The sequence below is a fragment of the Motacilla alba genome, chromosome 2, assembly GCF_015832195.1.
Source record: "Motacilla alba alba isolate MOTALB_02 chromosome 2, Motacilla_alba_V1.0_pri, whole genome shotgun sequence".
Classification (NCBI taxonomy): Eukaryota; Metazoa; Chordata; class Aves; order Passeriformes; family Motacillidae; genus Motacilla; species Motacilla alba.
Genome location: NC_052017.1, coordinates 140,324,949 through 140,343,194, shown reverse-complemented (window position 1 = coordinate 140,343,194; position 18,246 = coordinate 140,324,949). Strand labels below are relative to the sequence as shown.

At 41.4% G+C, this 18,246-nt stretch overlaps 1 protein-coding gene across 3 annotated transcripts in view; it reads left to right on the top strand.

Moving 5' to 3' along the window:
• Positions 1 to 14,745: 14,745 nt before the first annotated feature.
• Positions 14,746 to 18,246, top strand: part of TMEM65 (transmembrane protein 65) — a 31,182-nt gene continuing 27,681 nt past the window's right edge. The window contains exons 1-2 of one of the 3 annotated variants that reach the window (XM_038162837.1): positions 14,746 to 15,273; positions 17,973 to 18,212. In XM_038162837.1, the coding sequence (XP_038018765.1) occupies positions 14,955 to 15,273; positions 17,973 to 18,212 (559 nt within the window). In that variant the 5' untranslated portion in view covers positions 14,746 to 14,954. The remainder of the gene's footprint in view (positions 15,274 to 17,972; positions 18,213 to 18,246) is intronic. The other 2 variants (XM_038162846.1, XM_038162854.1) reach the window with 2 other exon arrangements.

Here is an 18,246-nt window from a genome sequence, read left to right as displayed (position 1 = left end):
TTTCCCCTCAGCCTCCACTTCTCCAAACTAGACAAACCCAGAGCTCTCAGCCGCTCATCACAGGACATCCCCTCCAGCTTTTCCACCAGCTTTGTTGCCCTCCTCTGGATGCATTCTAGGACCTTCACATCTTTCTTCACTGGTGGGTCCCAGCACGGCTCACAGAGCTCCAGCTGAGGCTGTACCAAATCTGAACACAGCAGGATAATCATCTCTTTTTCTTGGCTGGTCATGCTGTGTTTGTGACAGGATGGGTTTTGCCCTCTTGGCAGCCAGGGCACACTGCTGGCTTCTTTTGAGCTGCTGCTGAACAGCACCCCTGGATCCCTTTCTTCAGAGCTGGTCTCCCAGTCTATACTTGTGCCTGGTGTTATTCCATCCTAGGTGCAGAATCTTGCATTTGGATTTGTTAATTTCCATCCCACTATAATTATAGTATATTATATGATATCAATATATTTTTGCTGGACAAGACAATAAAGTATTTGGCTGGTATAGACTAATTTGGTATGATAATTCTCTTGGGTCTAGAAGAAATTTTTTAAAATTAATGTAACTGATTTTTCATTGAAATTACTTCTAATTTTGCAAGTTTATCAAGTAATGCAAACTTTCAAATTTGCTATTTTAAATGATTGCATAAAGGTCTAGGTGTTAATGGTCAAATGTTGCTTTAATTTTAAATTAAAGAGGAACACAGAGACAGGCTACTTTGGAAACAAAATTTGACAAACAGTTTTGAGCTTGTGCTTCTTAGCAGTAGTGAAATGCCAGGATCAGCATGTAGAAACATTTCCTCCTTGAAAAATAATACAGATTTCTCCCTCATTTATTGAGGATATCATCTTCTGAGCTTCATGGTCTACAAATAACATCACATGACTACAGAATAATAACCCAGTGGAAAATTGCTTAAGAGTAAAGAACACATGTTCTTTGTCCCAAAATCTCCCTCATTATTATCACAGGCATAACATATAACAGATAAAAAAAAAAAAAGATTTTTAAAGTAAATGGACAAAAGAAGAGGGAATTTTCCAAACTTTCATCAAAAAGGCCTGGCTGTGCATGCCACTGTTTGGCATGCTGCCCCCTTTTTGTGCTTGTGAACACGTATTTTCTTTGGACAGGGCTGACAGTTTTTCTGTGCTGAAAAACACAGAAGGTGCTCCTCCTTTGTTTGTATCTGTCTCGCATGGGATTAATGTAGCGTACTCCACAATGGAAACCATAAGAACTCCAAAAATGAATGAAATCACTAAAACACATTCTTCTCTGTCACCCTTTTCCCTAAACTCTGCTTTCCCCTGCTCGGCTCTGCGTGAGAGCTGCCCTTTATCGCCGCCAGAAGGAGCTGTGCTGTAACCCGCACACTTCTGAGGAAAGCCCCACTGAGCTGCAGTTGGGTGGCTGCCTGAAGATGGGCTTTAGAACCAAATTCGCTTCAGGATTCTGAGTAACCAGGCGAGAGGGGTGATTTCAGCAAAGAGGTAGAGATCACATTGCTAACGAGGCCACTCTCAGCACGCAGAGAATGTCTGCATGACCAGAAAAATCTGAGCCTCTCTAAGGTGGTAAAAAAAAAAAATAAAAATAAATATAAATATATATAAGATAAAAGAAGATATGCATGGTATAGCAATTTTCATTACTAACCTACATAATTTATATTGATACATAGTTTCAAGCACACTTAAATAATGGAAATATTTTGAAATCTACCCAAAACAAGATACTGTATGTTTGTTGCTCAACATCTTTATTTGCTATTACAGAGAGATGATGGTCTCTAGTGAACTCTGTATAGGACTACAGCAAAGCTGAGGCTTCAGGATAGATATAATTGCTACTATTAGCTTTATAAAACCTATTGCACACTGGGGAGGTGCTTTGTCAACTTTAAACTCCATTGGGGCTATTGGATGGACAAAGCTTTAGTGCCTTGGACTCTTTCTACTGAATTTTTAACAGCCATTTTTAGAAAGCTTTAAAGCCAATTCGGGCTGCTTGGCACATGACCTGCAGTGGGACTACAATGGCTTTGAAGGCAGGATTAACTTGTCCCAGTGTGGGCTGTATGCCTGTATGTCAGATCACAAAACAAGGACAAGGTAAGCCCGCATCACAGATCACGGCGCAAATCTACGGCTGCGGGCTGTGGCTTCTGGAAGGGCTGGATGGCCTCGGGCACTGCAGGGCACAGCCCCCAGCTGCAGACAGCAGCTCACCTGCCCCTCGCAGCGGCTGCGGCTGGGAAAGGGCTCTAGGATGCCGCTGGCAAACAGACCAAAACACCCGGCATGCAGAGCAGGAGCCAGCAACGGGGCTGCACAGCAAGCTCCTGACTCGGGACTGCCACAGCAGAGGATGATGAGAGGGAATCAAATGAGTCAAGTCTCACATGCAGTGGATGCAGCTGGGCAGGTCTTAAATCACTGATTCACTGGGATGTGTTTTCACTGCTTGTAAAATAAAGTGAAAGTGTCTTCTTCCAGAGAGAATCAATGCACTGGTGTTTATCTGCCTCTTCAGAAGTATGAAGGGCTACACAAACAGGTTGCCAGAATGGCAGGAGGAAAATTTACCAGTGACTCCTTTACTGCTGTGTATTCTTGTCACTACCATCTCATAAAGGTTGGGTATGGAGGTTATCAATAGATGGTCAGTGCCAGACTCCTTTGGCACCAAGCTCTCCAAGTCAGGGCCCTATTCTCTTATTTCCTCACAATATTTGCAGCTGCTGCAGCAAGGAGACCTCTGTGGAGACTTTGAACTAGTAAAACAAACAAAAAACCACAGCTTGTAATTTAATCCACAGATATGATTATGTATTAAATATTCATGAATATGTGTATGTTCTCCCATACTTCAGCTACAGAATTTTACCTATTTGGCATTAATTCTATACTTCTTTGTAATTGGATCCTTACAGAACATCTTTCTTCATACTGAGCCAAGTTTTTCCTTTTTCATTTTATGATTATAAAGGAATCCTACACAAGCTGTAATTTTTTTGTTGTTGTTGTTAAGTCTTCTATTGAGCAATTCCGTTCCTGATTATTTGCCGAGAACATGATGGGAAAAGAGAAGTTTCAGTCAGATCTTCCAAAACAAGACAGAACACGCCCAGAGGTAAAGTGCATGCTCAAGCAGAATTTGAAACAAGTTCTGTAACATACTTTAGGCATAATTTCATATTCTATATAATACAAATTTCTGGATAATCTTGGCTGCTTGTGCTTCAGTTGCACAGAGCTCTTGTAAGAGTTCATGGAGATTTCATTAGCTCTGCTGAAGATCTGTATTTTAGATTAAACATACCCAGAAATCCATTAACATGGAAAATTCATTATATAGACAGTTTGGAAGTCTGGCACAGTTTTTTCAAAACACTCCTAAAAATCTTAATTTATTCATTTGACTATAAACAATATTTTTAAATAGAGCTGTAAAGTCAAAATTGGCACATGGCACCAGACTACTTTCTAAGTACTTCTGACCTTCAAATTAGAGTACACATAGCCCTAAATTTCCAGTGTCTCACTTGCTGTCTGAGCTTAGATGTGCTGATGATCCCCCTAATGTAATTTAATTTGATGAGGTAAGCAAAGCTAAAAGCTCTGTGCAAGCAGTTTCAATCACCCTTCCATAGATGAAAACTCTGATCTTGAGCAATAACCATTATAGTTTTAATGATGCTCATGATAACAAGTAGGGCTTTTGAGAGCTCAAGTCTAAAGTTTACACAATAGTTCCTTTTTTGTTGTTGTTTCTTCATGTAAATTTCTTGTCATTGTGACTATAATAAAAACCTTTAGAACAATGACAGAATGTACTTTGAAAGCTCCACACTCCCCAAGAATTATAAAAGCGGGAGCATAACCTAAATGGTGTTTTCGAAAGATGAAGCAGTACAACTTTGTAAGGGAACTTCTGACTTAGGTGCAGTCTGTAATCTCATTTTAAAGTGACCAGTGTCTTCCATTTAGTGAACGTAAGCAAGAGCTATAGGTAAGCAGACAATGAGACAGGACTGGAATAAAAAAACACAGAACCATTTTGACACTAATTCTCTGAAGCAATTCCCAGTTTATAGACGTGTTAAAAAATTGTTCTTCTTGTATTCTATCCCCAAAATCAAGTATCTGTATTTACAGATCTCTCTGGCCAACCACACTTTGATAATGAAAATACACAACCATGGAAGCAACAATTTCAACTTTATGTGCTGTGGAAAAACCAAAGGCAATTTCCACTGTGGGGAAACTGATATTCTTCTGTTCTGAAACTCTTCACATGCATTTTGTGGTGTCTGATATACACTGTCAATTTAACAACAAAATGACCTTTTCTATTACTAGATCTCAGATTGCATATTCTAAAAAAATCATATCTTGGTTTTATGGGTTATATGCAATGTTAAACTGCAAAGTTTTAAATCACAAGTTCATTTGTTTCTGTGCCTTGGGAAGTATTTACTTAAAAGTGAGTACAGTAAGCTCATAGAACTGCAAAGAGGAAGAGGTAATATACACAAAGAACACAAGTGAAGACACAGTGCATTATTTGTCGTTTTGAAGAGTTTGTTCTTCTCATATAATCACAAAATTATCTCGCATTGGGAGGGACAGAAATCAGGAAAAATTGTGTTGCAATGACTGTTATAACCACTGCTATGTAAGTGATCATTTTCTTGGCTTGTAGTAATGCAAGAGCAAAACTTCTGGTCATGATTCCACTTGTACTTTTAAGTGGTATTGCAATCTGCAATTTGGAGGCTGCTTCTCTGGAGGACACCATATCCGCAGTACATCTACAGATGAACATTTGTCTCTAGTCCTTAACACTGTGTCTAATTACCACCTATATTTGTCAAACACAATGTGCTTTGGAGCCCTCCACAGCAGTAACTGTGTAAACCACTTAAAAATCACATTTGTGAGTGGCAATACAACAGAAAATAGCAATGCTTGGTATCAACTAATTGCTCCTCTGGTGCATCATGACTAGAAACTTCTAGAAAAGTAGTTGTTTCTCCCTCAGTTGCAGTTCATGTGCAAAGACTATTTGTTTCCTTTTCTCTCCAAAATACATAGTTTTGAAAAAATACCAGTTGTTGTTCTGATAATAATTTGTACTGGCAAGACCAGTTTATATTCCAGAATAATTTGAGAACAGAGGGTGTAAAAGAATGGGATAAATATGGATGAAGTTATTCCGGACTGTGGAATTTACTTTCTGACACATCTTGTAGAAGATGCAGGTTCCCTTGTTCTGCACAAATCAGCCAACCAGCTGAGAGTCCATGCATTGAGCTCATGTCCTCTTGTCCTTTGGGTTTATTTCCTGAAGAGCAAACACTCTGCTGAGCAGGTTAAAAATCCTACCTGGGGTTTGCAGCAGAAAAAGCAGAGTCAATAAAAATAAAGTAGCATGAGGACAAGCAGTTTCTGCGCTTTAAAGGTGTTTCTGAGTAAGCCTACTTGCTAAAGCTTATGCATCTGGAAGTTAAGCATTTAAGTCATAGTCACTCCCAGCTCCCTTTGCAGTCTGTCCAGATGCCCAGGCAGCAGTAGAGGGTGGTTAAGCTCCTCACTGGACAAGCTTCTAACCTAAATCGAGTGAATTGTCTTCCACAGGTGTCTGCATCCTTCCCTGCCAATACCGGGAGGCCAGACACCTACAGACACCGACACCTGTACTTAGATGCTACCATGGATATCTGCAAAGCTAGGTGTGCAAATACGAGCTGGTTGCTCTACTCTATAGTCCATGGAAACCTGAAGTTCAGGCAGTAAAGTCCAGAAGGAAAACTGCAGATAAGCCAGACTAAGGAGACTGATAGAAAATATACAAGCATGACTCAGGCTCAAAACGGTAAAAATTTGTGTTGCTGCTCCAGATCACGTAGGCTGCAGGGAGTAAGAGGTGAGGCAGCACAGAGCTGAAGTGCAAGAGACAGATGCCTGGCAGAGGTCACTGAGGTGAGGCAGTTCTGAAGCAGAGTAATAAAATAAAATCAATAGCTTCTTGGATTACACAGTTTTGAAGAAACCAGGCAGGACAGACTCTGTCCTTCCTATGGGCAAGCAGTCTTAGATATTGAGCATTATTGGGGAAAAAGTTTTTTTAACATAAAATCTTTATTTCTTGTAGTTGTGCAGGCATATAAAAAGACAGTGGAATGAGGCAAATAAATAAATAAAAATAGAAATATAAACTTGCAGTTCATTTTGCTGTCAAAACTAGACTATAAACTGAATGGTTATGGAGTGTTACACCGAGTGATAGAAGTGTCATAGCTCCACTGAGCCTCTTTGCCCCAGGCACCTAAAAGTTTGGTGTTGCACTTAAAATTCTCTGTTTGTTTATCAAATACAAATATCTACGCCATACACAAATCCCAAAAAAGGCAATTTATTCCCTCCCCATCTGTTATTTCTTTCAGAAGAAAAATCATCTTGAAAAGAATTTGTCTATAGCAATAAAGTACCTGAGGATAACAGGTCAATAAATCAATAAATATATTTTCAGTTGTTGTAGCACCTTTTAAGCCCAAATGCAAATGTTGTACATTTATTCATCCCCTGTATGTAAAAACAGTAATTCTAGGACACTTTGCTCTAGACTGACAGCAAAAGAGAAAAAACAAGAGTGCAATAGTGGCCTACTGTGTTGGTAATGAATGGATGCAAGACTGATCTGTCCTTCATTTTATCTAAAAAGATCAGAGCAATGAACAATTCAGCCACTCTTAACAGTGGCACTGCTCTGTCTGAGAGAACATGGGTCAAAGTATTTCAGCACTACATTCCTCCATGGGTTACAAAGGCACTGGAAAATTCAAGTTAAATATAAGCAGTTTAAAAGCAAGGTAAATCCCTGGATTTCACTAGTGAGATTCAGTGGCAGCAAGCATTCTCCTTTATGAACAGGACTGTTTGCTTGTGTATCCACTCTAACATCTTCCAAACAAATGGCTAAGGGTGTGAGAGAGTACAGAAGCATTGATTCTGACATTGTTCATGCAGCCTCTTGTCCCTCTAGTTCACAAATCTCACCTCTGACAGTGATTGCTACCTGAATGTTGCATGAATGCAAGAAACCCACAGCAGGTAGGTATGGAATAATCTGCTTTCCATAGAAAGTGGCTCATAACTAGAGTTTGGCTTCACTCCTGACTCATAATGTTCGTTCTCTTTTCCAACATTTAATTTTGATAACCATTCTGCTAAACGTCTCATCTTGTTCTGACTCTTCTTTAGCTTCAGAGCAATTTCTTAAGGGCTTGCACGAGGACAAATTTCATACCCTGCATCTTGTTTTATAAAAATTCTCCCAGCAACAGCCCAGAAAACAAGGGGTGAGGACATCAAGAGAACACAGGGAATGGAGCCAAGCTACAGTGCCCAGCACTTCACACTTTGTTGCAATGAATATTTACAGTTTCCTGCCCCACAGATACTGACTTCCACAGAATACATGCTAATATTGTAACATACATGTGCTAAGTCATTCCTTACCTGTGACAGCTGGGTATCAGCTTCACTGGGTCATTTGGAATTTAGTGCCAAAGCAAAACTTCTTTCCATGTGCTACTGCTCTGTTCACCCTGCTGACAGAGCAAGCACTCCCAGGGGCTGCCAGCGGTGAACCCTCAGTGACAGTGAAGCAGAACATCAGGCTGTGCCTTGTACCCAGCCAGCTGCCCCTGACAATTCAGAGTGTTGCTAGTTTGACACAAAATGCTGCTGTTCAGGAAGGAGCTCAGGGCGTTGCACTGCCCGAGACACTTCAAAGCGGTGGCTTTTGGTCATCACTGATCGATTTCATATTTGCATCTGGTTTTATGGGGTAAAGAAGTTTCTCTTTATGAACAAATTGTTTGCCTCGTCTCATATCCAATTTGATATTAGGTTGGGTAAAAGACTAGGAACAGTTGGCTGGAGTAACTCATCATTATTTACCTGCACAGGAGTCAGTCATGCAGGCATAACATGCATATTCCAGGTCTTTGCTGTGAGGGGCCAGTTACTGTGAAAGTTCTCTACCTCGTAACTCTTCTCCTTAGGAAGTTGTTTTCTTTTTGCTAAAGGATATGGGAATCAAGACTTTCAAAATTTTGATCTTTATCAATCCATATAGAAATAAAGTGGTTAATTAAAAACAAAACCACCATGACATAAAACATGCTAAAAACGCCATTTGATTTAATGGTGCATTTAGCATCTCACAGTAACTTGTGCATTTGGAGATTATTATATCTCTGTAGTTATTATGAACTGCCTATAGCTTTTTCTTCCCATTTCTGAATGAAATATTAGTGCAAACTATCATCATCTTACACACCACCTGTTTCTGCTCGTTTTCTCATCTTTCTGTCATCAAACATCTCCTTATTTTACATAGATTTATATGTCCTCTACAAACAATTAAATAAATCTTGTAGGCAATAGAACTTTTGATGATCTCACTGAAACAGTGGAAATTGTCTGAAATTTAAACAGACAGTAATTAAATATTCATTGCCACTTTCAGAATGAATTAATCAGTTAAATCTGCACAGCAGCTATTCAACAGGAAACATCTAAATGTGGATTCTAATACATTCTGAGTATTAGTAATTTTTTTTTTTAATTTGAGGGGATATGCACATGTGACCTTGTTCAGGAAAGAGTTAATTCACTGGTTTAGATGACTCTCAAGCTTCCAGTGAGGATACAAATAATTTTACAGTAAGGCATTGGATTTTTTGGCACCTCACACCTATTTATTTCCTCCTTTAAAACCATCTAGGTGATAGAATGAGTTAATTATATATTATATATTATATTCATAGAACTCATGTGATTTTTAAAATTGAATTTTCATAAAAGAGTTTAGGCTGTGAAATTTTACAGTTATGGACAGGGGCCATCCCATTATCACGGTGTATAATCATATTTGCTTTTGTATAACAAGGCAGCTTCAAACAGCAACCTAATTACCAATAAATTAGGGAGTGGAGATTGAAAATTGCACTGAAGGCTTCAACACAAGATGTCATGGTTACTTCTGGAAAAAGAGGGGACCGACAAGTAGCAACTGGAGCAGGGAAAGCCTCTGAAAAGCAGCCATGGGCTCTTCTAAAGTAACGGATCAGGCACAGCCAGGCTGAGTATGTTAACAGGGTAGTGTGGGTAGAAGACTTCTAAAGTAGAAAGTGAGAGAGCCAAAGAAAGTAAGAGGCTGCTGGAAAGGAAAAGCAAGGAAAGCAGAGAAATCTGTGATGTCAAACTGCCTGAAAACCTCTGGGGAGATGTAACAAAGCTTTTGTTCATGACCTCTTTCATTGAATGTGTAAATAGGCTGAACAACAGCTTGGGCTGCCCTTTTGGTGGTATTTAATTCTCATCTCCTGTGACTAATTAGCTTTGCTCATTAGAAGTAAACAGGATCAAGGGGCAACGTGGATAATGGTGACAGCGATGTTCTATAAAGCATGAGGGAGCAGCAGCCTCAGACACAGCAAAACATAATCAAGATGGGGTCATTATAGGTCATCTCATCCATTTCACCCTGCAAAGTGGTGGATGTCTCCAAGGCCCTAACCCAGCTTGTTGTAAGGCTTTGAGACCTTTATCTCTCTCTCATGTTTCAAAGGAAGGCAATGGTATAATATCCTTAGTGTGACACAGCACCCCAGAACTTAGCAGCCAGAGGCAGGTGCTGGGCAAAGGCGCTCTACGGCATCCACGAGTTCAGCTGGCTCCAGAGCTGGGCACGAACTGCTTGCTCCTCAGAACATATCAGCCACCCCATGCCCTGCTCAGCATTTTTATAGACCCAAAAAATCAATCTTACACACCTGGAAGTGTGTCTAAGTCACAGCTTTACACTGATGCTGGAGACCCTCTGTACATCAGAAATTACCAGAGAAAATTTTGGACCACCCAGTCCTTTTTTGGGAGAGATAAAATAGAAAACAGCTAAGTTGGCTCAATGAATGTAAGCTATATATGTTGCTTTCCTCTGACATTCCTGACCTCTTTTGGAAGATTTCTCTTCTTTCATACATTCCCCGACACATTTTAACGCAGTTAACTAACTGAACAGTTCAGTGTTCTCACCTTAACCAATTCACAAACACAATATTTTTTTTTTATTTCAAAGGATGTTCTGATCTTTATCTTTTCCAAGTAGAACACAAATACTGGAGAACAAAGGGCAAAATTTTCCATTATGTTTAGTGTGAAAAGCTCCAGGACTCACTTGAAGAAATGTTGTAAACCATATATTATAACTGTGGGAGGAATTACAGTAAACACCTATATTTGGCTCTTCAAAGTCAAAAGAGGAACTAAGAGATTGTCTAAGCAGAGTTAAGAGCTTGACTAAGATAAGACTTCACTTAATTATTATATGAAGCAGATCCCATCCTGTAGAAAATTACCCTTCAGAAAGTCGTTCCAGTTGTTATTATTTTAACTGCTTAAATGAAACTCTAATTCTGACTCGTGTTGGCTTCAAGATTTGCCATACATCCATATACATGGGTGGCTGTGACTGTACTGTATAATTTTATTGTGTGCTGAAAATACTGTTTTATAAAGGAAGTGTCTTAGACATTACGTTTATGTTAAACTCACAAACTTCCAATTAATAAATAAATTGATCTTTGAAGTCTCTTATCAACCAACATTTTTCTAAACCTTTACTAATTTTCCCAATATTTTTTTTAACTATTTGCAATTTATCCTAGAATGAGGACACTGTAGCTGAATACAATATTCTGAAAGCATTTACCCTGAAAGGCAGATGAGACAGAATATGTTTAACTTGCTATCTTGTATTCGACAACCCCATGTTTATAATTTAAAAAAAAACCTCACTAACCCCCTTCAGGCACAGTGTTCCAGAGGGAGCTTACTTCAGTGATTGTCTACCACAATGTTCAGGTTTGTTCGAACCTCACATTGTGCCTTCTGCTTCCTGAACATTTAAAGCATGGAATAATTTACATGAGAAAGATGAGGAGCAGAAAAGATCTTGACACTGTGTAAGCACTGTTCAGCAGTAACTAAAACATCCCTGTGTTATCAACAGTTTTCAGCACAAATCCCAAACACAGCCCCATAGCAGTTACTGTGAAGAACTTTAACTCTGCCCCTCACAAAGCCAGTAGAGTCTAAGCCAAAAATTGTCTTCAAATAATTTATAAGTATTTATCAATATTATAATGCATATGATAGTACAAAGCTCTGCAAGGAGGGAAGTGGTGATGGTGAGAAAGATCCTCTGCCTGCACTTGATCTCCTTTAGGTTCTTAAGCTGGAAGAGCAAATTGTTACACAGGCAGATCATGATAGGAAAATGGGCAACGGTTTTAAACTTTTAGAAGAGGAAAGACTTAGATTAGATGTCAGGAAGGAGCTCTTTACTCAGAAGGTGGTGGGGCACTCAAGTTGCCCAGAGAAATTACGGATGCTCTGTCCCTGGAAGTGTTCAACGCCAGGTTGGAAGGGGCCTTGAACAGCCTGGTCTAGTGAATGGCATCCCTGCCCATGACATGGGGGTTGGAATGAGATGTCTTTCAGGTCCCTTCAACCCAATAAATTCTGTGATTCTGTGATTATTATCCTAAGACAACTACAAATTCTTCTTTTGTTCCTAAATGGTAGGATCTTACTCCTTTTTTTTTTTTTGCACTATTGCAATAAATAATGGTAATTTAACCTCCTAAACTTGTCTTACATTAATATTTTAAACTGTAGATAGAACTTTTTATTTTAGCAAATCATCAATATATTTCAGGTCTCCTTTTTTGAGTGAGCAGTTGTGTTTCATACTCTGTGGATTCTTCCACCTGCCAGCACACAAAGGACTAGAGGGTCAGCCCCTAGCTGGTCAAGCAGGACCAGAGGAGCCACTTGTTTTTCAGAAATGTGAGGCAAAATAAAAGTAGTTTGTGCTCTCCGGGGCTATTTATCTGCAAGTTACTAGAAATTTTGACCTGCATAGGTCAAAATACAGTACTTTATATAAAAATATAGTACTTAACTAGTAAAACACAAACTGTGTGTAGTTGCAATTTATGTTATTGATTATCAACCTTCAAATCTTGGTCTCACCTTAGCTAACAATATTCACCTTTACATTGGGCAGAGAAATAATCCTAAATAGAATTACTCGACCACATAAGAATATAATTATATTATATTATACACCCATTATTTATATAGGATGAGGGCTGCAAAATATTTCCTGCCAATGTCCACAAAAAGACTTGTGCCTCAGCTCTGCAGTCCCTAGAAGCCCTTGCAGAATTCTCTTAAAGATGGTTGGTATTTTTCTGCTGCTTTCTACATAAACTGCCTTCCAGTTTTTAAGGCTGAACTTATCTAACTTTCTGTGTAATATTTTTAACAATTTCCTTCTAGTTCTGTCAGTTGGTGTATAAGCCATCTCTATTAATTTGGTCACTCATAATATAAATCATATTTAGGAGAAAATTAGGCTGTCAGCAAAAACTCTAAAAATACAGGGAAACTTCTGCATTTTTCAGAACATTGTGAGAAATATGAATTTCAGCAGGTTCTCAAGCCCTGCTGGAGTGGCAGGGACTAATGAAAGTTACTGTACACCACCCACTGAACAGAGTTAAGTAGACAGTCTGATTAATTAAAGTGTCAGTTCAGCCAATGATTTCAATTTCCCTTTTTTCACAAAATAAAAGCTCCAACAAAAAAATATGGAAAAAACCTATTAGGTTATTTAGGTAATTTCCTGTCCTTGCAGAATAGTCCCTCCAATGCCATTTATTTTCCCAATTTGTTCAATGCAGTTTAAAGGCTTGGAAAGGTGTAAACCACAGCTGATGGCCACAGAAGAATTTACTGTCTGCTAAACCCTGATCCCAATCCCAATACAAGTAATTACTTTTATTTTCCTAACAGTATTGCATATTGTCTACTTAAATAATGTCCTTGCACCTCTCTATAGAGTGAATATTCCTATACAGCAAATACCTAAAGGCTACACGAGAAACTTCCTGCTCATTGTCCTTCAGTGCCTGAAAAGATCTGCAGTGTTTTGAGTCTTGTCAAAACTCCTGGAGAATAATCCAGATGCAATCCCTTTTTGTAATTTCTGAGCAGTGTGTCACGGGCTGCAGTGATGGGAAAGAGATAAAGTCTCTTTTCTTGCCAGAGGCCAGTGTTCCTGATTTGCTCTGTCTCTGTAGTGTGGTGCAATCCAGCTGTGTGAATGTAAAATCATATATAATACATAACACAATCAGAAATACATCAAATTGAAGTAGCAAAGGCTTGGCCTCTGGAAAGTTTGGTTTTTCCTTATTTTTCACACGACATTTATTTTTTTCAGGTGTTTGTATACCCATTGCATGTCCTGCCTTTCTGTGTGGAAGCATGCATTTTTACTGTAAAAGCAATCTGGTTACCAAAATTTTAACAGCATTTTGGAACAGATTTATGAATATTGTTGTTACAGTTCTCTGGGATTGAAAACTATTACTGATTTCCATATTTCCCCCAAAGAGTAGCAGAAGATTCCACTTTTTCAATGAAACAATTGGGAGGATAAGTTCTGAACACCATCAAAGGCTTAGTGGTTCTGGGTCAGGAGTATGCAGAGAGAGAGAATTGAATAAAATCTCTTCTCTCAGAGGCAGGCTCTATCAGATGCATAGGAAAAATGCACTTAAATGAAAATAGTAGCCTATACTCATCTATCTCTATTTCACTAACAGGGTGAGAATTAAAATATTATATTCTAGGCCTTTACAACTTATTTTCTACATTTCTGCACTCACTTTCTGCTCCCTCTGTACTGACACATAGTATATGTAAAGACCATAGTTTTGAATGCATAGCTTTGGTAAGGCACCTCTGTTTATCATGAGTTAACAGAGTTAACCATATGTTAACTCTGCAGCCGTGCAAATGGAAAGAAAATGCTGCTTTTTCACACAAAGTTAAAACTTTCTGTTTAGCTTGGACATCAATAGGTCTGCTTCCTTTGGTATCATAAGAGCTAGAGATACAGCAGTAAATTCTGAGTGCCTTCTGAAGTCACCCTCGAATTAAACGAACTAGGCATAAAATATGTGAGCCCCTTGTGGTTGTGCAGGTTCTTCACAGCCTAATTACAATATCTAACACAATTTGAATACAGTGTTTTGACAAAACAGTGAACAATTGTGGATTAACCACATGGATAGTATTTGTAGCAGCAAAGCTAAGAGAGGTTTAAAACCAAACCTGATTTTTAAGCAACATCACTTCCCTCAAGATATAAATTCTGTCCTTAATGGGTTTGGTTTGGTTTGTTTGTTTTGGGTGGGTTTTTCTGTTGTTTTTTTTTTTTTTTAATAACTGTTCCGGGTGTGTTAGGTGGAATACCTGCCAATTAATTTAAAAGAATACAACCGCTATATGCAAGCGAAGCGCACTTAACCTAAAACCGGATGATGCAACACCACAATACTCTAAGGCAAGGGCCTGGAAAACGGGAAAGACAAGCGAAACCTCATTTCTGTTGTCCTGCTGAGCTGCCGGAGCGTGGCTCGGCGAGAAGCCCTGTGAGCTCCCAGGCACTACAGCAGTAGGTGTGAGGGAAGGCTTTGGCACTGAGCGCTGACCCAGCCGGCGCTCGGGGGTCGCCGGGCGCTGCCGCCGCGCTCCCTCAGCGCGGCCGGGCGGGCGCCTGCGCGGGGCCGCCCCTCGGGCCCCTCCGCCCCGCCCTGCGGCCGAGGCTCCGGAGCGGAGCGGGGCTGGGGCCGGGGCCGGTCCGGGGCGGGGCGGCGCTGCCGCCGCTGCTGGCGGGAGCTCGGCGGGGCGGTGCCTGGCGCGGACCGCCCGGCCCCACCGGCGGAGCAGCCGCGGGAGCGCGGCCCGGGCGACTCGGCCGCGGGCGGTTCTGGCGGCCCGAGCGCCGCGCCCTTCCCCGGCTCCATGTCGGCGTGGCTCGGCCGGGCGGCGCTGCTGCTGGGGCGGCCGGGGGGCCCCGCCGCCGTCCCCTCGTCCTGCCTGGGCTCGCTGCGGGGCCCGCGGTGCTGCTGCCGCCGCCGCCTGGGCAGCCTGCGGGGCGGCGCCGAGGGGCTGCTCCTCCCGCGGGGGTCGCGGGCGCTCGGCACCCACCCCAAGAAGGAGCCGATGGAGGCGCTGAACACAGCGCAGGGGGCCCGCGACTTCATCTACAGCCTGCACTCCACCGAGCGGAGCTGCCTGCTGCGGGAGCTCCACCGCTTCGAGTCCATCGCCATCGCCCAAGGTGAGCAGCGACCCACCCCGAGCCCGGCTGGGGGTGGGAGGGCCGGGCCGGAGAGGGGGCTGAGCTTCCGAAGTTTGGGGGTCCTCCCGCCCTCGCCCAAGCGACTCCTTCGGGCGAGTAGGAAACTCCAGCAGAAGGAGGCATCGAGAAGCGCTCGCCCCTGTCTGTTCGCGTAAATGGGCATAGATGAGGCACACGACCTGTAATTTGGTTTCCAGAAGCATCCTCAGCGCCTTTGGAACTTAAATCGGCCCAGTGTGCCAAATCCTCGGTGGGTCTGTCATCTCACCGGGTGTTTCAGAAAGCCACGGGTGGCCATTTTTCGGAATGCGAGTAGGAAAGTGTATCTCATAAAATCCCCCTGACACCAGGGCAGCAGTAAATTGATTTCAGACCTCTTAAGAGACGCCGGGCTGCTGCTGCTCTGGGAGCTCATTCATGAGTTACACTTCCCTGCACGGAGAGCTGCCGGCGCTGCTTCTTGGAAGTGTCGGTTCTCATTCGGGAAGGTGTGCATGTGCTGGGAAGGTTTACAGATGTATCTCTCAAGACAGGGCTATGCAACGCCAATTAAAGTAATTCACAGTGATTTTTCTCGTCTGATCCAACTGTTCTTGCCAACTTGACACTGTTCCTTAAACAAATCAAAACCTGACAAAACCAAATCCTCTTAATTACAGCCTCCTTACTTCTAGTTCTGATCCTCAGCTGTAATTTACAATCCCTATTGCAGCGAAGCTGATAGCGGGTACTTAAGAGATCAGTGTGCATTTGATCTAGGCCTCTTTGTGACTTTGATAGTAGCGTGCCCTTGGAAAGGGCATTTCTGTGCCTTGTGCCTCCTGTGTAGATGTCTGGAAGAAAATTTGGGTGGGCAGAGAGCAGGTCTGAGGGTCAGCTGTAAAAGTGTTGCTTTTGTGAAGAGACAGAACCCTTTCAGGTATCTCTTTGTTTTGTTTGTAGCACACTTGCATATAAACATTAGTGTTTCTAGTCAGAGTGAGAGTAGTTCGCTTAAACGCCTCATTTTGGGAGCAGCAGCGCTTCTGTTTTGCAGACAGTGAATCAGTTTTATTTATTTTACAACGCCGAGGGTAGAATGCTTTGAACTGTAAGTGGACGCTAACTTTTGAATACTAACAACTAACACTCTTCCCAAATAAATCCTTCTCAGCATCTGAAGGGTTCTTGCCATGAGGTTTTTGTCTGAGTTTCTGTCTCATCGGTTATTGCTCAGGTTAAATAGAATGGAACTGTGTACCTGGAGGATTGTGTGGTGGATACCAAAATGAGACTTTAAAATTTCAGTATAGTGTCTCAACTTTTATACAGATGTAAATCAACAGATGGTCGTATTTAATATCTTGCTGCTCAGATGCTGCTAGTTATAATGTGAAAGTCTATTCTGCAAAATGCTGTGACTTTTTGATGTTCAGGATGAAGAAGCAAAGTAACAACAGCATTGGTTTGCATTTAGACATTTTACTGCATGGGAGCTTATTAGTTGGTTTTAAGTTTATTCCACTAGTGGAAACTGCAATTCACTTGTGCCTGGAACTGTAATCATTATTCTTGCTGGAGAGATTGTTTCAGCAAAATCTCAGTTGTGGGCTTAGTAGTCTCATAAGTAAGGGCTGAATAAAGTGTTATAGCACCATTGGACCTCATCCTTAGAATCAGATTCTTGATCTGCCCATCAAGCTTGATAAGACTTTTTTTTGTAGATAACCTTTTCCTTTAGCCAGCTCTATTAATGGGATATTTTTTACCAGACTGTAGCACGGTAACAGCTGTCGGCTTTTACCTATAAGAAATTCTGTTTCTTCATGTCTTCATAAAAAAGAAAAATCATAACTGAAAAGGGCATCTAGTAAGTCTGTTAAATAGAAATTGGAGAAAAACCCTATCTTGAATTTATTGCCCATAGCTGTTTTCTGTAGAGGACTGATATTGAAGGAATTCAGATTTTGTGTGAAGAAGGGCAGAGAGGTGTTGGATATGTATCATCACTCTCAATGCTGTGGAATGCCACAAGAAGACAAGGTGGATAGAAGGGCTACACTTGAAAGAAAATTTTATGAGCTAGGTATTTGTATTCTGTGTTTAAAATGCTTCATTATGTTTAGAAATATTTTGTGTGATTGTTCTTTCCTGCTGTTGAAATGGTGACTGTGTAGCAGTGACCTGCACAGGTACACAGGTTGTGAGTAGCAGATGAGGGGAGAGCTATTTGTGCCTTGCTTTCCAGCTACTTTCTCTGATTGACCTGTGTTGCTTTTGATCTTTACGAATCATGAGTTCAGTCAAGACAAAACTGTTTCAGCGATGTTGGGTTTCTTATCTATGCTCTCATTCGTTGGCAGCATGCTGTAGCTCCCAGCAGCTGATTCTTTAGCTGAGGTCCCTGGTTGTACTTTTGTGTTGATTTCCAATGAAAGTGATCCAGACACAGCCTTCAAATTCTCTTCTTTACTGCTTGTGTAAATTCCCATGTTCTGTTTGAGTCTGAAAAATCAGTCTCTCCTTGATCATGAAATGCCTATGCAGTTTTGCTGCTGTGCTTAAGCTTGTTTTGTGCCTGTGATCTTTTCATAATTCTTTATGGAAAGGGAGGTGTTAGTCCATACCCTTCTTAACACAGTCCTTATTGGGTTAAGTTTTGACCTTCTTCCTTCACTACCTCTTCTGTGCCCTAACAGACCCCATATCAGCTAGGGGAGGCTGTCAGCAATATGGGGAGACCTGGGCACATCAAGAACCAAATGGGGCAAGTTCCTCAGCCCATTCCCAGGCCTACCACCAGAAGGAAGCAGTTCCAGCAGCTAATTGCCCTAGCACGAAATATGACAGGACACCCTATCTGTGGCCTCCGCTAATGGCAGAGGCTGCAGGGAAACCCATCCTTTGCTGCGGCTGCTACGCTCAAGGACGGTCCTCAGGTAGGTGAGCTGTAGCTGTTACCTGTAAGTTAGG